The sequence below is a fragment of the Xenopus tropicalis genome, chromosome 6 (genome assembly GCF_000004195.4).
Source record: "Xenopus tropicalis strain Nigerian chromosome 6, UCB_Xtro_10.0, whole genome shotgun sequence".
NCBI lineage: Eukaryota > Metazoa > Chordata > Amphibia > Anura > Pipidae > Xenopus > Xenopus tropicalis.
In genome coordinates, this window is record NC_030682.2 from 71,368,774 (window position 1) to 71,390,267 (window position 21,494).

Consider the following 21,494-nt stretch of genomic DNA (forward strand, 5'->3'; position numbering starts at 1 on the left):
TCAAACGGGACATTACTGAATTAGAGAGGGTACAGAGAAGCACAACTAAGCTGGTAAAGGGTAGGGATAGTCTCTATTATCAAGAAAGACTGGTCAAGTTAGGGTTGTTTACACTGGAGAAGAGGCACTTAAGAGGTGATATGATAACTATGTATACATATATAAAGGGATCATATAATAGTCTGTCTAATGCTTTATTTACCAGTAGGTCTTTCCAACTGACACGAGACCACCCATTCCAAGTAGAAGAAAGGAGGTTCCTCATAAATATTCGGAAAGGATTTTTTACTGTGAGAGCTATGAAGTTGTGGAATTTCCTCTCTGAATCAGTCGTACTGGCTGACATATTACATAGCTTCAAGAAGTGGTTGGATGGCTTTTAGCAAGTGAGGGAATACAGGGTTATAAGCAAAAGCTCTTAAAACAAGTTGATCCAGGGACTAGTCCAATTGCCATTTTGAAATTAGGAAGGATTTTTTTCCCCTCTGTTGCAAATGAATGAGGCTTCAGGGGGTTTTTGCCTTCATTTTATGGAGTAAACAGTAGGTCCCAAAATCCAGCTAATACTTAAATGTTTATCATAAGGCTTTGTGTTGTTTTCACACTTTATTTTTTCTTAAATAAATGGCTTTGACACTTAAGGTTCAATTTCATTACATTATATAATTTGTTTTGTTTATACAGACCTCAGAGCTTGGAGTCACAGAACATGTAGAAGGTGATCCTTGCAAATTTGCACTTTGGGTAGGCAGAACGCCAACATCTGATAACAAAATAGTCCTTAAGGTAAGAATTTTATCTGTTGCTGAAAACCTTATCTCTGTAATTAATAAATCTTGCACTGTCCTGTCCAACCAGCAGTGCTTTAACCCTTTAAGTGCCAGCAGAATTTCACATTTCGGTTCCCCTCAGTGCCAGACGTTTTGTAAACATTCTGTGCTGTCTCAATTTAGGGGCTTTTACTGGGGGAAGGGTTAAGTTTAGGTAGGCAAACTATATATTGTTTTTTTCAGGAGAACCTGAGCTTTCCGAGTTTTTGTGTATTTTCGCTTCTGGAACAAGATTTAGAGCTCGAAATACAAAAAAGAAAAATTGATATTTTTCATGATATAGGGATTTATACCAGAAACATATTTTATTTTATGGACAAAAATTCAACTGATTTGGAAAGCCTTATGTCTCCCGAATGTGCCAATACCTGATATGTATAGTTTTATGGAGATTTTTCATTTCTATAGATCAAAAACTCCCAGCAGTATATTACCAAATTTTCAAAGCATTACAGCAGAATACGGCATACTTTAGATTCCAAAGCAAAAAATCCTGGAACATTAGATTTACTCCAGAAAACCTTATATTTTTAAAAAGCACCCATTTTGCTTAATCCGAAATGGGTAACCATGTCCTCCAACTCCTAAGTACGAAACAGCAAAGCTTTCCCTGAATTTAGCAGTTTCTTTAAAAAATTATGAAAATTCAAAAAAAATCACCCCAAAGCTTCCAATTTCAAGCATCTTATCTCCCACATAGCATTAGGTACCAAGAAAACACATCCTAAATATGAAAGCCAAGGGTCCACCGAACAGTTTGATGCCCATTGTGCATAGGATCACTGATGTATCTGGTATGTAGAGACCCCAAAAGGAAGTTGCCCCAGACATCTCTTTAACCACTGAAAATTCAACATGTTTACTGTATTTTCTGTGGGGTAAAAACACAAAAAAACACTTTGACCCCCCAAAACAATATATTTTCGTAAAATACACATTCGAGTAAATTCAGAATGGGTATCCATGTCTTTCTACTCCATACTACAGAGTCACAATGCCTTTCCAAAATTGCCAGTTGTGATGAGAAACCTGAAAATTGCATCAAACCTTCCACTTTCGAGCACCTTACCACCCACATAGCATTAGATACCAAGAAAAAACATCCTAAATATGAAAGCCAAGGGTCCACTGAACAGTTTGATGCCCATTGTGCATAGAATCACCGATGTATCTGGCATTTAGAGACCCCAAAATCAAGTGCATACAAATTGCCCCGGAGATCTCTAGCTACTGAAAATTCAACAAAATAACTGGATTTTTGTGGGGTAAAAACACACAAATTCACATTGACCCACCAAAACCATATATTTTCGGAAAGTACACATTCGGGTAAATTCAAAATGGGTATCCATGTCTTTCTACTCCAAACTACAGAGTCACAATGCCTTCTCAAAATTGGCGGTTTTGATGAAATACCTGAAAATCGCATCAAACCTTCCACTTTCAAGCACCTTACCACCCACATAACATTACTTACCAAGAAAACTCATCCTAAATATGAAAGCCAAGGGTCCACTGAACAGTTTGATACCCACTGTACATAGGATCACTGATGTATCTGGCATTTAGAGACCCCAAAAGGAAGTTAGTACATACAAAGTGAATACTCTGCAATATAAGCTACCGGCATGTGTATTATGTGCCATAAGACCCCCTAACAGTACGGAGAACTGGGTAAATACATCTTTCTACTGCAAACTACAAAGCACTGCTAAACAGAATGGTTTTTATGACATTTCTGAAAATTGTCACAAAGCTTGCATTTTACTTCATTATGTACCCAACATTTTGTAACGTATCAACATAAAACATTCTAAATATGAATGCCAGGGGTTTACTGAACAGTTTGATGCCCTATGTGCATAGATTTACCAAACTATGGGTACAGGGGCACTCAAATAAAAATAGGGCATATGAATTTTCACATATGACACTCCGGCTTGTGCAATTTTTGTACCCGGTATGTGTATTATGTGTCACAAGACCCCCTAACAGTACAGAGACCCTAGAAAACCATACATTTTCCGAAAGTACACATTCTGACAAAACAAAAACGGTTTTTATAACATTTCTGAAAATCATCACAAATCTAAATATGAACACCAGGGGTCTACTGAACAATTTGATGCCCTACATGCAAAGATTTACCAAACTATGTGGTGTACAAAGGAAGCTAAATTGAAATACAGCAGAAAAAATGTCCATGTGCAAAGACAAGTAACAAAGATCAATGTGAAATGCAATAAAATCACAAAATGTTTTTTTTTTCCTAGTGATATCTGCAGTCAGAATCACAGTTTGAGTATTTTGGTTTGGGCAAATTAGTTTTACAGACAAAGTCAAGCGAAAAACAACTATGCATAACTGAAAATGCAATAAAATGGCTAAAAATGCAAAAAGGTATTGCACAGTGCGGTTAGCGAATACGCTATCCGCAATGGCAATATAACATTTTTTTCAGGCAAGAATAAAAACGACACAATAAAAAAAAAAAATTACGTGTGTGTGTACACTAGGCAAAATGTGCTTTGTGTGCAAAAAAGTGTGAGTTCTGTAAATGCTGTGAATGTGTGAAACCCCCCAACCCCCCCCAAAATGTATTTGTGTAAGTGTGAGTATAGGTGTGTATTAATGTAATATGTGTGTGTGTGTGTGTGTGTGTGTGTGTGTGTGATTTTTAACACCTACCTGGGACAAGCAGTCACACAGATCCTCTGGAGGTGGGAGGAAGGACCCAGGAACCCAAACTGCAGCTTCTTCCTGCGATCCGTGAGTCTGCAGAGGGAGGGAGGGGGAAGCAGGAATTGTCTGGCACGTACAAATAGCTTGCCTGACTTTTCCTATGGGGCCCCTGGGTGATGGCGCCCCAGGGGCCACTCGTTCCCCGCCTCTGCTCGTTTTCTAGGGGCTGGGGAACGAGTGGGGAGCAATGGAGCGGCTTGAAAAGCTGCTCCTCCGCTCCCAAACCCGGAAGTGCAGCAGGATGTAGAATCTACATCCTGTGGCACTTAGGTACTTTAAGCACTTAAAGGGTTAAATGCAGTGGCACATTACACAAAGACAACCCAGGCGCATAGATGCAAGGTGGTGGAGCAGGTTAAGGGCAGACCTGAATGAGTGGAGCTGATGCGAGCACTGCCCAGGGCCACAGGTGACCTTAACTCATGCTTGTTTAAATGTAAAACTGACCACACATTAAATTACTTTTTACTCATGCAGGATGACCAGGTTGCACCGATGTTATCATCAAGACTAAGCACTTATTGATTGAACAACTAAATTTTTCTGCACTCCTGTATACTTACTCAAGTTATGATATCAATGCACAAATTCCACAGAATTCACAAAGTCCACAGAAAGTTTTGTGTGCATGCATATTTTGCAGCACCTGCTTTGAACTACCCCCTAATTCTCCGCACACAGGTTAAAAGGAATGAAATGGCACACTGCAGGCACCTAAAAAGTACCTTTGTGGTAGGCTTATGGGACTGTGGTCTCTGTATTTTGACCAATAGCATTCCTGTGACTAGCTGAAAATGTGATTGTGTAAAACACCTATTTAGGGGATACATATTCAGTCAACAATTACCAATACACTGGATGGCATTTTCACTGTTTTATTGCCTTTATCAAACATACAACCCTATTGCCAGTTATTAATGTTTTTTTGACTGTGAGTAAAAAAATAAATAAATAAAAAAATAACGTCAATAACAGTTAGGTGGACTCATACGACGGTTGGACGGCAAGACCTATAAACAGTTTAGCAAAAACTGTCTTGTCCTGTGTTGACTCTTTCCCCCCCCCCATATGCAATAAAAGGCACTAAGTTTGCCCAGTAGCCCATAGCAGCAAATAAAATGTTTGCTTTTAAACAGATGGCCAGTCTTTTCTACCTGCTGATTGATTGCTACGGGTTATTTCTGGGCAAACTTTGTTTTTATTACATAACCCAATTAATATTAAGTTACATAAACTCTATTGAAGCTTTTGGAATGGAATGAGTTGAATCGAAAAAAAAAATTTTGTAACTTTATTTTTATTGTTTGTTTTGTAACAAGGTAGGTTACATATAAAACGTGTGGGGGGGAGAGATAGAAGAAGTAAAGTTGGGGTCGGGGGGGGGGGTTGGACTCTCGCCTAGCCAGTATTATAGGTATAGTCCATTTCTTTTGTTCTGGGTCTGACGTCTGTTGAATTGAAATTTTTAATAATAGAAACGCAACCATTGATTAAAAAAAAAAAATTACCACCTCTCCTACAATTTTTATGTGTGCAAGCTGTCAGTCTCTCTTACAATCATTTATAATGCTTTAGGGCTCAAGTATTGAGAACAAGCAAGATTGGATCAAGCATATAAGAGAAGTGATCCAAGACCGAACCATTCACCTGAGAGGCGCATTAAAAGAGCCTATTCATATACCTAAAACAGCTGCTGCTACAAAACAGAAACCTGCCAAAAGGTGAGAAGTGTCTTTTGTGTGTGTGAATTTTTGTTTATATATATATATATATATATATATATATATATATATATATATATATATATATATATATATATATATATATATAATAAAACTTGCTGTTTAAACTGTTGCAACTGGACTTTTTTCTGAGTTTCCTTGAAAATGTTTCATTTTCATTTGAGAGAGGCTTCTTCATTTCAGCTGAGTGGTAGGGAATTCCCTGGCATTTTAATCAACAAAATTAAAGCACATAATGCTCCAGTCTTCACTGGCGGACGAAAACATAAAGTTCACAGAAAAGATGTGAAAGACCGCAAACTGGCATTTTGGGACTAAGAATTAGCTATGAAAGAGCCACTCCTCTTTCATAACTACTTCACCTGGGTATTGAAGTATACCCACTCATATCAATATTTGCTATTTGATTTTCACCACCCTCTGAAACATAAACTTTATACTATCGGGCTGAAACTGTGGCAACCAATGCATAGGTTTAAGAGAAGGAATACAAACATCTGAAAGAAGCTCGGAAAACTTGGGCCTTTATCAAACAAAATCAAAGTCTTTCATGAATATTCCTGGTTATAAGGGTTCTTTAATAAAATATAGTTCAATAATAAATATATATTTATTAACAAAAGCTATTGACACATGTCTACAGAAATAATGTACAAAACAGCACTAAATCTAAATACAATATATAACTGATATTTACAAAGATTAAAAAAAACCTATTGTTTTCCCCAACCAGAGGGCAAGCCTTATCATACAGCACCACAGGTATTATAACTATTTCTGTAATCATACAGGTAAAATGAGGTCAAAGGCCTGTACCACTTCTCATTTACCTTTTATTGTACAGTGCTGCTGATTCCTTTGGCACTTTATAAATATGTGTAAAAGATAGACCTCTGCTCCAAAACACTCAGGCAGTAGTAATGTATTGATCACACTTAAAACAGTTAAAATTCTCTGCTGACTGATGTATCTATCGGACAGATAGTATACTTCATTAATCTATTGCTGGCTAGTATCATGACTCAAGAACTTGGGTCTGTTGTATAAATACTAATTTATGTTCTGAGCGGACAAACCTGTACCAGATATTATTTACTTTAAAACATTGCATCAGTGAGACACCAGGGCCACAAGCCAACCTAGTAATCCAAAACTACTGCTAAAGCATATTTGCTATGTTTTCACTAAAACTTGTTGCTTAGAGGTTTGCTTCCTTAATGTGAGTTTCATTTCTAAAGAAATAGCATCTGGGGGGATGGAACATGTCCCAAATATAGGCAGGGAAATATTGTCTTATTATTAAAGGGGAACTATTGCAAAAATGATAATTTAATATAAGCTTAATTTTATTTATAGGAATCCCTGTGAATCCCCAACCAGTGGCTTGCAAATAACATGTTGCACACAAAACCCTTGAATTTTGCTCCCAGTGGCCTTGAAGCAGGTGCCACTTCATATAGGGGCTACCAAATAGCCAATCACAGCTCTTACTTGTCATCCCCAGAACTGTAATTTCATGACTGTTTTGCTCCAAAACACTTCTTACTTGAATGTGGCTCAAAGGTTGGGGACCCAAGTTCTAGGCAAAGGGCGCACCCCAATAGCAAGCATTAGATCTAACTTCTCATGAAGAGATAAGGAGTTTCTCATATTTTCATGCAAGTTTTGTTTCTTTGTTATTAAGAAGTTTTTCTCTATCATGTTTGAAAAATATTTTCCTCTGTAACATTTTTGTAGAAGGCAACTGTAATTTAGAAGAGTATAAAGTTTATCATATTTATTCTTTATCCTGTTTATAAACGAGGCACTGTTCATTTTTATATTATCACTAAAAATACATTTGCACATTTGATTTGCAGAGATGGAGAAGACCTGGACAGTCAAGGAGATGGCAGCAGCCAACCTGATACAATATCTATTGCTTCACGAACTTCACAGAACACATTAGACAGTGATAAGGTAAAATTAAAAATTCCTGTTTTGACAGTTTATTTTTTAACCCCTACAATTTATTTATTGTTGCCATCTGGTGTTACATTGGTCAGGCTTGATCACTGACACTTAGAAAGTATCTTGAAATATCAGGGGTTTTATTTCACTTTTAGAGGTGTATTGAGTTTACGTCAGATATTTGAAATCATGTTAATACAAAAAAAAGATATTTGAAATCAGAAAATTGCTCACTAGGTGTTTTTGATTACTAGTCTTAGTTCTTTAGAAATATTATCTTCCATTTATTAAATGTATTCCCTTCAAAGCAGACAGTAAGGGTACAAAATCACTTTAAATTTAAGCGCATTGTGACAATGGCCACAGTACCTATACTTATAAAGGGCAACTAAAATCAGTAGAATTGTAGATGCATGCATAAATCTGTATCTGCGTCAAACACACACTAAATTTGCATGCCGTGTCAATAAGATTGATTTTTCAGTAGACTTACGTTATGGAGATCCAAATTATGGACAGAACCCTTATCTGGAAAACCCCAGGTCCCAATCATTCTGGATAACAGGTGCCATACCTGTATAAAAAAAAAACAAAATATGATATAAAGTAAATGGTACGGGCTCAGCCTACAACAAGTCCTTGCTCTAATTTGGAAATAGCGCATGACTCCCCCCTCCCTCATTCCTAATTAGTCATGAACGTATTGTTTTAATATGGCAAGCGGAAATTAATTATTATTAACCTTAGCCACACTGCAGTCTGCATACAGAGATTATATATCATTTACATCAGTCTGCCTGCGCCAGCAGTCTTCCAATTTAAGGCTGCAGCAGAGTGTGGGATCTTTGTTACTTTTGGCTTATAATCTTAGGTCTCTGTAACACACAAAAACAGTATGGTCAACTTTATCATGTAGCAGAAGCATAACTGTTAGATCCAGTCTGCCTTTAATACAGATAGTGTTTCTGATTTTAACAAATGTCAAAAAATAGGATCTGTGTTGTACAGTGCAATGCATATTTGCTATCTATAACATTTTGGTTACAACTGACTAACTCCAGTAATGAAGAATGATTTTCCCATACGTTCCCTTTTATTCCAGAAATAGCTCTAATTTTTGTACAAGCATCATTTACTCATATAGCAGTGTCCGCTATTCTCTATATTGTATACTGGTACTTAGCTGTGTTTTCTGTCAAATGGACAACAGAAGATAGTCCCTAAACCCTCCACCCACTCTTAAGTTGATCCATACTGGGGTTAAAACTACTAACATATTATATGACCTACCATATTGCTCTGCTTTACCATAAATTTGTGCATTTCATGACCATACCTCCCAACTGTCCCAATTTTCGCGGGACAGTCCCTCTTTAAACAGCTCAACCCGCAGTCCCAGATTCTTACTGAAACGTCCCTCATTTCCCTTTGATCTCCTGAACTCAAGCTAAAAAAGATACAAATTTAATTAAAGTAGTTTTTAGCAGAGAGCCCAGAAATCTTAACGAGCATCACCTGCACTTAGGCTAATGTCAGACGAGGCATCTGGCTTATATTTTCGGCAAGCGGAAAAGTGCTTGCCGAAAATATACGCCAGGCGCCTCATCTGACATTAGCCTTAGGAACATTGTTTCTTGCTTTTAAGCTGGGCTTTTGGCAGAGAGCCCAGAAAGGTAAAAAGCCCCACCTGCACTGAGATACAATTGTAACTAATAAGCTAAACATGTCCCTTAGGGAAACTGAGACTTGCTGCTTAAAGGGCAATTTAACCTTTTTCAGGAAAACTGTAATAAGACATAAAACAGGACCCCAGAAATGTGTTTAAACTTTAATTAATCTGCCAAATTTAGTCAAATGGGAGTGTGGTCACAAAAATGGGCCCCTACGTGCAGTATTTATTTTTGTCCCTCTTTCCGTTTTTAAAATGTTGGGAGGTATGCATGACCTTTTTATATTTAAAACAATCCGATAATATAACTTTTAGAGCAATAACAAGGTAACCACCAGTGTCGGACCGGGGCACCTGGGACCCACCAGAGAATCTCAAGGGCCCCCATTTACTCACAAAAGAACACAAGGAAAAATTAAGGAAATGCATTCCAAGTGAACATTTTTATTTATATTAAATATGAAAATAGAATGGATAAATTAAATTACTATTAAATAACATTAAGTTGCAACAACTGCTAAATAAATAACCTTATTACTGAAAAATACAATGTTGTTAAAGTTATATAATAGGACATATAGTGGCTGCACATACTGTATAAATGAGTATAACTCTTAGGGGCAGATTTATCAAAATGTCAATCCTATGAGATTTTTAGAAGCGTATTTATGAAATGTTGAGTTTTAACTTTCACCCACTGGTAAATGTGCTTCTAAAAATCCCATAGGAATGAATAGAATGTTGGTGAGTTTTCATGTATTAAGCCCCTTTAGTCACCAATAAGAAAAAAAAAAAGACACTGCATACATTTCAGAAACAGAGCAACTAATCTCAAATAATGTTTGCAAGAGGGAAGATGATTTTGCAAAGTCATCAATGATATCATCATAAACTCCTTTTCAATATTAAGTAGCAGAAATTATTAAAGCACCTACTGTCCAATCAATTTTTTTTCACTATTTTCAACTTAGAAAGTGCAAGCTAAAGTGAGCAATGTTTTATACACTGTAAAGAAGTTGGTGTATGCAGCAGAGTGCAAGTTATGGTCATATAGAAGCCTCATGTCACTGGCTATTTCCTCATCATCATCATCATCATCATCATCATCATCATTTCCTCATCATCATCCTCTATAGTGACAGTGGCTGTTTGAGGAGGGCTGGATTTTTTTTAGTAGTGGATAGTTGTCTTTAAAGCTCAAAAAATAAAGCTTCAAAAGCTCAGATTTTAACTGAACAGAATCCATACCAGCCTAATCAGCAACTGTATTGAAGGATTCTGCTGGGTTCTCTTCCCTGATGTTACCGAACTGCCTAAGATCTAGAATGGCAAGACCTCGAATGAGCTTTTCATTTTTCATTTTTTGTCAGTACTACCCACAGCCTGATCTATGACTGCATAGTATGCATGAACCTCAAATCCTTTCATAGGATCTACAGATCTAGCCAACTCTCCAGGCATCCTTTTTTTCCTTGCCACTCTTTTCTGTTGAAGGCTCTTCCCTACCTCAGCACTGACAGACATTTCATCAAGGGAACTGTCCTTTTTAATAAAAGCATTTACCAGTGCTACAAGCTTTGCAAGTGATGGTCTCAGTTTCTGAAACTGGCTTTTAAACATTTTAATCATTCTCTAAGCTTGCAGGATGTCCAACCACTAGTTTGCAGATAATATGAAATAGGTGTGGCAATTTAAAAACATTTGCATAAAGAGAAATGAAACAAGCAGTGTTTCATATCTTGTCCAACCATAAACTAAATATTTAGCCTCACTGACCTCTTTGCTGTCAAACTGGGTGGACAAAAAAATCTGCTCAAGACAGTAGATTAGTGTGCTTTACAACTTTTTCGACTTGTCATAGCATGATCCAAAAATTGTACCGAGTACTCTCTGCTTATTCAACCAGTGGGTGTCAATTTTTTTTAGTCTTGAAAGTTTTTCCTGCTCTTGACGCAGGGAACAGACTTGCTCTGTCCACACAGACAGCCTCTGGTAGGTTTCCAAAAAAAAGCATGCAGTTTTCTCTAAAAGACCAAACAAAGATTACAGAATACAGGTATTACATACTGGGTTATATCCATAGTTACCAGACTGAGTAAATGAGCTTAACACCAGGTATAAACCGAACTTGAGTGCACATTTCTTATATGGGCCTAAAACCCATTGTAGCACCCACTCATGTTTGCAGCACCATCAAAAGAGCAGCCAATAATGTTATTTACACTCAGATACCTTTTCCAGCTGCTCTTTGAGACAAAATTAAAGTAATTCACTTGTTGTGTTCTTAACATTTATGAGAGCAATAAGTCCTTTGTGTACATCTCTCTCTCTCTCACACATATCTCAAAATGATGCTACACTGTTCCATCACACCAACATCCCGTGTGCTGTCCATTTTCACACTAAATTTTACTGTATCTGTAACTTCCTGGCTAATTCTTTGCTTTACCATCGTTCCCATGAGAATAACAAGTTATTTATTGTAGTTTTACTTAAAAATTTAACCAGGCCACCTATTTAGTAAGGAATGTACAGCTTCATCCTTTTCTCGGTAGGCATGGCTCAGTTTTGCAATATGCAGAATGATGTTAATTAACCTCATTATGATCAAACGATTATTCCTTATTTTTTCCTTTTGTTTATTAACTAAATTTACGTTGATTAGTGTTTCAATGTCACTTTTTCTTTCGGCTGTCATATAAGATATTACTGATCCCTGATGGAGGGCAGACTCCTCATGTTCCTTGGCCCTTTTATTGACATGCAGTTTATTAACCGGCCAGCCACTAATATACAGTGGCTTGCAAAAGAACGTTTCCACATTTTGTCACATTACAGCCACAAACATGAATCAATTTTATTGGAATTCCACGTGAAAGACCAATACAAAGTGGTGTACACGTGAGAAGTGGAACGAAAATCATACATGATTCCAAACATTTTTTACAAATAAATAAATGCAAAGTGGAGTGTGCGTAATTATTCAGCCCCTTTGGTCTGAGTGCAGTCAGTTGCCCATAGACATTACCTGATGAGTGCTAATGACTAAATAGAGTGCACCTGTGTGTAATCTAATGTCAGTACAAATACAGCTGCTCTGTGACGGCCTCAGAGGTTGTCTAAGAGAATATTGGGATCAACAACACCATGAAGTCCAAAGAACACACCAGACAGGTCAGGGATAAAGTTATTGAGAAATTTAAAGCAGGCTTAGGCTACAAAAAGATTTCCAAAGCCTTGAACATCCCAAGGAGCACTGTTCAAGCGATCATTCAGAAACAGAAGGAGTATGGCACAACTGTAAACCTACCAAGACAAGGCCGTCCACCTAAACTCACAGGCCGAACAAGGAGAGCGCTGATCAGAAATGCAGCCAAGAGGCCCATGGTGACTCTGGACGAGCTGCAGAGATCTACAGCTCAGGGGGGGGGGGGGGAATCTGTCCACAGGATAACTATTAGTCGTGCACTGCACAAAGTTGGCCTTTATGGAAGAGTGGCAAGAAGAAAGCCATTGTTGACAGAAAACCATAAGAAGTCCCGTTTGCAGTTTGCCACAAGCCATGTGGGGGACACATCAAACAAGTGGAAGAAGGTGCTCTGGTCAGATGAGACAAAAATTGAACTTTTTGGCCAAAATGCAAAACGCTATGTGTGGCGGAAAACTAACACTGCACATCACTCTGAACACACCATCCCCACTGTCAAATATGGTGGTGGCAGCATCATGCTCTGGGGGTGCTTCTCTTCAGCAGGGACAGGGAAGCTGGTCAGAGTTGATGGAAAGATGGATGGAGCCAAATACAGGGCAATTTTGGAAGAAAACCTCTTGGAGTCTGCAAAAGACTTGAGACTGGGGCGGAGGTTCACCTTCCAGCAGGACAATGACCCTAAACAAAAAGCCAGGGCAACAATGGAATGGTTTAAAACAAAACATATCCATGTGTTAGAATGGCCCAGTCAAAAGCCAGATCTAAATCCAATCGAGAATCTGTGGCAAGATCTGAAAACTGCTGTTCACAAACGCTGTCCATCTAATCTGACTGAGCTGGAGCTGTTTTGCAAAGAAGAATGGGCAAGGATTTCAGTCTCTAGATGTGCAAAGCTGGTAGAGACATACCCTAAAAGCCTGGCAGCTGGAATTGCAGCAAAAGGTGGTTCTACAAAGTATTGACTCAGGGGGCTGAATAATTACGCACACCCCACTTTGCAGTTATTTATTTGTAAAAAATGTTTGGAATCATGTATGATTTTCCTTCCACTTCTCACGTGTACACCACTTTGTATTGGTCTTTCACGTGGAATTCCAATAAAATTGATTCATGTTTGTGGCTAAAATGTGTAAAAGTTCAAGGGGGCCGAATACTTTTGCAAGCCACTGTACATGCTTTGTCTGTAAGTGCAGAAAGCCATGCATGTTGAGCAGTAACGTTTTTGGTCATCAGCACAGAAAAAAAGCCATTTTCTTTGAATTGCACTACCGAAAACACTAAACGAAAATATACTTTGAGGAAGTGTATGGAAAGCATCTGAAAGTTGCTGCACTGGGTGGGCTTTTCATAAAATTGAATTTAACAGATACATTGCAAGTTGGGTCTGGTGCCTTGAATGGGTTACACCTAGCAGAAGTGGATGTAATTGGAGAAAGGACGTCAGACTCAGCATCAGCCACACTTTTCTTTTATAAGGCATGAGGGCCCTTCACCTTCCTCCTCAACTCTTGATGATGATGATGATGATGATGATGATGAAGCCATCACTGTTGGCAAAGGGGCATCTTCCTGGGGTAAGACCTCAAGTTCTGCAAATCTCTGACTTAGCTGGCTCTTTTGCTGCCACAGCTTTTGCTTCCCTACTGAAGTCCCTGCATCCACTAGCCCTTTTTTAAAACCTGTAATCTTTTTTCTGCCCCTGTTTTTTACTTCTTTTTGGGAATGTCTTCCTTACTTTTACCTTTTGAATGTGATCCTCTTTTAGAAGACATTGTAGATGTCCTCTCAATAGTTAGTTAATTTTGTGTATTAGTACCCCTAACCCTAAATAACACTAAACTTTTGTGAACCATGCACATACTAAAAAAATGTGATACAGGCAAGTGAACATTAAACTGACACACCATGCACAAAAAAAATCATGCCATCATTCTACAGCATCATGCTTCAAATCAAAAATAAAATGATATTTGCAAAACAAGAACGGAATCACACCTTGCATTTTGCCTCATAACAACAAATGACAAGCCATTACAAAACTTGTCTTTCACACCCTGATAACTTTAGGGCATAATCTGCCTGCATGTCATTGAATAACTTTTTTTAATACCAACTAGGCTTACTTGCACAGAGCAACTAAATGATTTCTGAATTCTGCCACAAGTATATATTACATTTTAAAAACACAGAACCGTTATCAAGTTATCAAGCAACGGTAACAAGCATTCATGCAATTGCCCAAGGTACAATACATTCAAGCCTCTGCATAAAGGGATTGCATATACATGCACATACAACTAACTGTAGATTACAATTTTAAGAAAATTCTAAGAAATCATCGAAGCCCCTCTTATATGCATTAATAGAATCTGCCCCTGCAAGATCCCGTGACAGGGCATTTCCCAACCCCACTGCCCCCACCGTAAGGAACCAGTTGCGTTGCTGCAGGTGAAAATTCCCAAAAAATAAGTTAGTAAAAACAAGTACCTTGCAGTTAGTCAGGTTGTTAAAGCAGAAGAAAAAGGCATTTTACTGCCAATAGATTAGCCACAATAGTGCAAAGAAAATAAGTTAGTATCTGGGGTGTATAAAGAGTGCCTAGATTGTTTTGTAGCAGATATAATTTAAATTTGTGCCACCTGGCTTACACTCATGGATGCTCCTTCAGTCCTGCTATATCAGCACCCCCAGACCCCCCACAGTGGATGTATCTCACAACTTGGCAAGTGACTAGACATCAGTCCGACATCACTAACCTGATCAGTCACTGTTTTCTACATGGCAAATTTACTAGTAGGTGTAGTAGAGTAATAGAAAACCAACAGACCCAACAGGCATGCCATGTATGCTGCTGCTTCTGTGTAATTGAATCATTAATTGATTTAGTTATACAGATTTTTGTTCATAATAGATTATTGTTCAATATAATAACTGTGGAGTTCAATTAGTGAGGTAATTTATTCTGTGAAAAAACAAGTGTCAATAACGACCCTAATTAAGGAAGGAAGGCAGCAAATGCTGTTCATGCTGGTTATAATACATTTCTCTCTGAGTAAAATGGGTAATTCCAAACATTGTTCAGAAGAACGGCATACTTTGATTAAAATGTTGATTGGAGAGTGGAAAAGATAGGCTCAAATGCTTCAATAATGGCAACCAAAACCTGAAAGACATGGAATAAAATGGAAAACTACCATTTGAATGGATAGAAGAATAGCCAAAATGGCAAAGACTATCTGAAGCCAAGCTATCAGCAAAAGACGTGCTGAAGAGGTTACAGTTTTCCAAAGGACACAGTGATTGACCTAAAGAGAAATGGCACAACATTTTGTGCACTGATAAAAGCAAGATTGTTCTTTTTGGGTCTAGGGGCCACAGACAGTTGACAGGGGCCACAGACAGTCAAATGACGCCCAAACACTGAATTCAAGCCACAGTACACAGTGAAGCATGGTGGCACAAGAATCATGATATGGGGATATTTCTTATAATATGGTGTTGGGCCTATTTATTGCATACCAGGGATCATGGATCAGTTTGAATACATCAAAATACTTGAAGAGGTAATGTTGCCTTATGCTGAAGTAAAAACAACAGTAAACTAGCAACAACTTGGTTTCATACCAGCAAGTTTGGAGTTATGGAGTAGCCAGCCCAATCCCTGGACCTTAATCCAATAGAAAACTTGTGGGGTGACATGAAAAAATGCTGTGTCTGAGGCAAAACCAAGCAATGCAGAAAAATCGTGCAATGTAGTCCAATCATCCAATCATACCTGTTCACAGATGCCAGAAGTTGGTTCACTCCATGCAACACAGATGTGCAGCAGTTCTCAGAAACAGTGGTTATACAGGCATGGAACCTGTTATCCATAATGGTCCGGACATGGGGTTTTCCAGGATAAGGGATCTTTCCGTAATTTGGATCTCCATACCTTAAAGGTGCCCATACACGTGAAGATCCGCTCGCTTGGTGAGGTTGCCAAGCGAGCGGATCTTCTCTCGATGGGGCAATCAGTTTGGGGACTGCATCAACGAGCCAATGCGGTCCCCGATCCGACTAACCTGCCGAATCGGCCCAAGGGACTGATATCAGAAGCTACAATCGGCCCGTGTATGGCCACCTTTAGTCTGCTAAAAATCATTTAAATATTGAATAAACCTAATAAATAGGCTTGTTTTGCCTGTAATAAGGATGAATCATATCTTAGTTAGAATCAAGTACAAGGTGCTGTTTTATAATTACAGAGAAAAAGGAAATCATTTTGAAAAATTTGAATTATTTGCTTATAATGGAGTCTATGAGAGATGGTCTTTCAGTAATTCTGAACTTTCTGGTTAAGGGATTCCATACCTGTACAACTAAATATTAGTTCAGTGATTCAAAGGAAAGCAAAATCTTGAAACATCTTTAAGTTTATACAGTGAACTGCAGACACTACCTTTTTTTTGAACAGCATAATATTCCCTTTTCTTCACTTTCTGTAAAGTAATAACACAAATTTGATACATTTTGCTTTGATTTGGAATAGAATGTGCAGTGTTCCCAATGCATTTGCATTCACGAAACTAAAAGCTATTATAAGGATTTTGAGCTTTATTCACTTTTTTAAACACACTGATATAATTCTGAACACAACTGTATTACTTCTGTAGGTCTTATCAAAGGGCCGAGAAAATATTAATAAAAAAAAATATGCAATGTTTTAAACAGGTGACAAAAGCCAAAACATTTATTTTAATTATTCTTGAACAGTCTTTAAAAATACAGATTACAGTATATACTTTGTAAATATATTTTGCAGCATTTTGACACATTTTTATAATAGTTTTTTAAACTTCTTTTTTGGAAAAAAATTAAACTTGGAGGTTTGCAAAGTATAAGCATACACCCATAGCTTACTGTTTTCTGAAACACATTTTCTGCATGTTGTTGTTATGCATACTATTGTGGATGTTTTTTTGTCAAATTCCACTCTGTTTTGTCATTTTGAGCATTACCATTTGGGCACACTGTGGACACAAAGTGTGCTGGTCTTTTTCTAGTTTATAGGTGCAAATGTTCTTACAAGCAATTGCTATATTTTACTTCCAGCATTTTATTTTAAAAAACAGGACCAGTTTGATTCTTTAAAAAAAACACATTTGTATTTTAGGAATTATTAGTATGGTGTTAAAATTACTTTACCTCATGTTAATTAGTCCTGAAACAGCTGGGAAATAAACCCTGGATTCCAGCCATGAATAACACATATGGAGCCATAAGCAGGAAGTACATTATCCTTACTTTGGGGAATAACAGCATATTTAATAGATTTTGAGAGCCATTTCTTAAACTTTGCCAGCCCACAGCTGTTTCCAATTCCAATCTCTCCTGTCTAAGGAAATAGATAAATAACTATTTGCCAAAAACCAGGGAGAGCGGTTACTTTATACATGATTTTGTTCTCTGCACGGGTCTGTACAAACAGGAATTTAATGTAGGGAAATGTAGGATTGAACTGGTAAAATTACTATACTAAGGGGCACATTTACTAACCCACGAACGGGCCGAATGCGTCCAATTGCGTTTTTTTCGTAATGATCGGTAATTTTGCGTTTTTTTTTTCGGCGTCTTTACGATTTTTGCGTAAAAACTCGAGTTTTTCGGCGTCTTTACGATTTTTGCGTAAAAACGCGAGTTTTTCGGCGTCTTTACGAAAGTTGCGCAAAGTCGCGATTTTTTTGTAGCGTTAAAACTTGCGCGAAACGTTGCGCCTTTTAAGTTTTAACGCTACGAAAAAGGCGCGACTTTGCGCGCAAGTGTCAACGCTACGAAAAAATCGCGACTTTGCGCAACTTTCGTAAAGACGCCGGAAAACTCGCGTTTTTACGCCAAAATCGTAAAGACGCCGAAAAACTCGCGTTTTTACGCAAAAATCGTGAAGACGCCGAAAAAAATCGCAAAAATACGAAAAAGTCGCAAAATGTTCGTTTCCAATCGGAATTTTTCCAATTCGGATTCGAAATCGTGTCTTAGTAAATCAGCCCCTAAGAATCTGGTATTTATGTATGTATATGTATATATATATATATATATATATATATATATATATATATATATATATATATATATATATATATTATATTATTTCAACCTCATTACAAATGTGCATTCAGACCACAGCAGCTTAACAATACTTCACGGTGCCTATCAAGGTTTCACTGCAGATACAGAAATTGTGTAAAAGGAAACAGCCATCCTGACATTTTTTGACATTTTATAAACTAATAAGTTAAAAGATAAATAATTTTTTTACTGTCTTTTTACTTGATGCATTAATGCAATAAAACCTTTATTTTTTTTCTTTTTTGCAGCTTTCTGGTGGATGTGAGCTGACAGTAGTCATCCATGACTTTACTGCCTGTAATAGCAATGAGCTGACAATTAAACGAGGGCAGACTGTGGAGGTTCTAGAGCGGCATCACGATCGACCTGACTGGTGTTTAGTTCGGACTACTGACCGGTCACCTGCAGCAGAGGGCTTGGTGCCTAGTAGTTCACTGTGTATTGCACATTCTAGAAGTAGCATGGAAATGGAAGGCATATTTAACCACAAAGGTAGGGCTTCTGACTAGAACTGGTAGACAAATGTGACATGGCATATTGTAAGTGATATTTTCAAGTATACAACATGAGTTCAGGGAATAAGATTTATGCTGAATATGCTTCTTTTCTTTTTGCCGCTTCTTTTCTTTTTGCCTATTGTTTTATTTCTTCAGACAGAAAGTAGAAAAAGAAATTTTAAAATGCTTTAATTTGCCAACTTCCTGGTTCTTCAGGGATGGTAGTTAATCAGAATGCCAGTGCACACGTCAACCCCTTGCATGCTCCTTATCTATAAGCCAGCGACAGGCACAAGAAAGGCAGGAGGGGAGGAGGAGGTCATTTTATAGAGATGTCTATTTAAAGGACATGTCAACTCCAAAAATAAGTTTTTGCCTAATAAACAAAACATAATTGTAAGCAACTTTCCAAGATCCATTTGTTCAAAAATATCAATGCTTTAAAAGTTATGTGTAAATGTAATTGCTATTGAAAGGAGCATTTGTTGAACTCCTGGTTGTCTCCTCCTGCAAGTCAGGTCTGTCAGTCTGCTGGCTTGTGTTACATTGTTTCAACAGTCTGAGCCACCAGAGCAGAGAATAGAAAAGGAAAAACACTGCTTTTAATAGCAATTATATATAAACACGTAACTCAAAAACCATTGCAAATTTGTAATGAATGTATATTGCAAAGTTGCTTAAATTTTTGTTTTCTTTTACTAGGCAAAAATTATATTTAGGGTTGACTTCTCCTTTAAACTAACTCATCTTATAACTAGAGACAGGAGGTATTAAGTGTTAAATCGAAAACAATAATCCTGAATGGATGAAAGGGCAGAAGTTGTTATACACTATCTCCAATTATACATAATAAGAATTGCATGTAGGATGTTTATGTACAATTGTTACTTAAATACTTACTAATCCACATTGGCTAATTAAATTTCCAATTAAGCTGGAAGTGTTTTACCTGCGGTTTTGGAATTCTGCACTAATGTAAAGCAACTCCAACCCTTAAGCAGTGAATTCTTGTGCTTCTGGAGATTTTTCTGTAGCTCCCCCACCTTATGTTCTGTTTATTTACAAGGGCAGTAAACCCCCCTTTTCAACATACTTTTTTGACTATTGGTTTAATAACATTTTTTTTGTGTTATATTCTCAGGTAAATAGTGCAGACACATTAAGGGTAAGAAGCGAGTTAGTTGCCCACAATAGATCTCTTCGGTAATCCAAAGTTGTTTCCTGCTGTGGGTGCAGGTTACTCACCCGCGATAACAGAGATGGCGAGTAACTCGCTCCGTGGGTTCTTACCCAAAGGGTGAAGACACACAACTACTAGTTGCAGCTACTTGTCAAAAATAGACAATGCTGATAATTTACAGATAATTGTCTTTACATGTGTTTTAGTAGAAGCAATTCTCAGTATTTTCTATTGCAGAGTATTTTCTGGCATTTTGTAGCCGTGACAAATAGCTGCTACTAAGTAGCTCCATGTGACCTAGCCCTAAGGCTAATCCATGTTTTGTACTTGGCAGGTATGTACAGGTATGGGATCTGTTATCTGAAAACCCATTATCCAGAAAGCTCCAAATTCCAGAAAGTGCATTTCCCATAGACTCCATTTTAATTAACAAATTCAAAATTTCAAAAATTATTTCCTTTTTCTGTGTAGTAATAAAACAGTACCTTGTACTTGATCCCAACTAAGATATAATTAGATATAAATTACAGAAAGACCCCTTTATTCGGAAAAACCCACAGATAGTTTAAAGAGGAAATAATGGTATCTTTAAATAAATGTGTGATCACAGAATATGAATGTGAATGTTACAAAGCACTTTTCACTTATTAAAAACCTGCATGTTTGCTCAAATTTACTTTAAAAATGTTCTCATGGAACCTTCATTATAAAGTAAGCTGAGATGTTTTTCTAAATATCATAAAATGCTTATAAATAAGATAGACAGATTCTCATCAATGTCTTTTTAGGTTTTTAAGCCTGCAAAGTATTGCAGAATTTTATTATTAGTTAGGCTCACAGTCTCTGGTGTTTTTGTGATGTTCTGGCATATTTTTTTTAATTAGTATATGCTGGCAGGAAATGGAAAGGTGAGTTTGTAAAATCAATGTGCCATGTGTATAAAAATTCATTAGTATTCCTGCTGTGTCTCACTGGTAACACACTTTATACCAGAGGAAATAAAGATTAACTTGTGCAAATGTTTTTATTGCTTTAAATGGCACATAACTTTACAGATTTGTTTTAATGAGAAACCCCTTTTGTAAACTATAGCCTCATATACATTTATAGTATACAACAGTACACAGATTCAGATAACTGCCTTTTCTATTGTACTTTGTAAATTGCCTTTTCTGCCTAACTGCCTTTTCTCCCTAACTGCCTTTTCTATGGTACTTTGTAAAAATGTGTAATTTTACATTTTCACTAACAGGAGGAGAACTGAGGCATTGTTCCATTTGCAATTAACCTTGTTGCAACTATTCTGTACAACACTCTAATATTCAGGGTTAATGACCTACCAGAGTTCCTTGGTACAGGTATCGGACCCCTTATCCGGAAACCCATTATCCAGAAAGTTCCGAATTACAGAAAGGTCATCTCCCATAGACTCCATTTTAATCAAATAATTCACATTTTTAAAAATGGTTTCCTTTTTCTCTATAATAATAAAGCAGTACCTTGTACTTGATCCCAACTAAGATGTAATTAATCTTTATTGGAACCGAAACAATTCTATTGGGTTT

At 37.3% G+C, this 21,494-nt stretch overlaps 1 protein-coding gene across 6 annotated transcripts in view; it reads left to right on the forward strand.

Moving 5' to 3' along the window:
* The window catches only part of trio (trio Rho guanine nucleotide exchange factor), a 308,906-nt gene that overhangs the window by 191,951 nt on the left and 95,461 nt on the right, over positions 1-21,494 (forward strand). For all 6 annotated transcript variants that reach the window (XR_001170948.3, XM_012964353.3, XM_012964355.3 and 3 more), the window contains exons 31-34: positions 685-786; positions 5,148-5,293; positions 7,174-7,273; positions 18,501-18,744. Coding sequence is in view for 5 of the 6 variants with exons in the window: in XM_012964353.3 (XP_012819807.1) it covers positions 685-786; positions 5,148-5,293; positions 7,174-7,273; positions 18,501-18,744 (592 nt within the window). In the remaining variant the exon portion in view is untranslated. The remainder of the gene's footprint in view (positions 1-684; positions 787-5,147; positions 5,294-7,173; positions 7,274-18,500; positions 18,745-21,494) is intronic.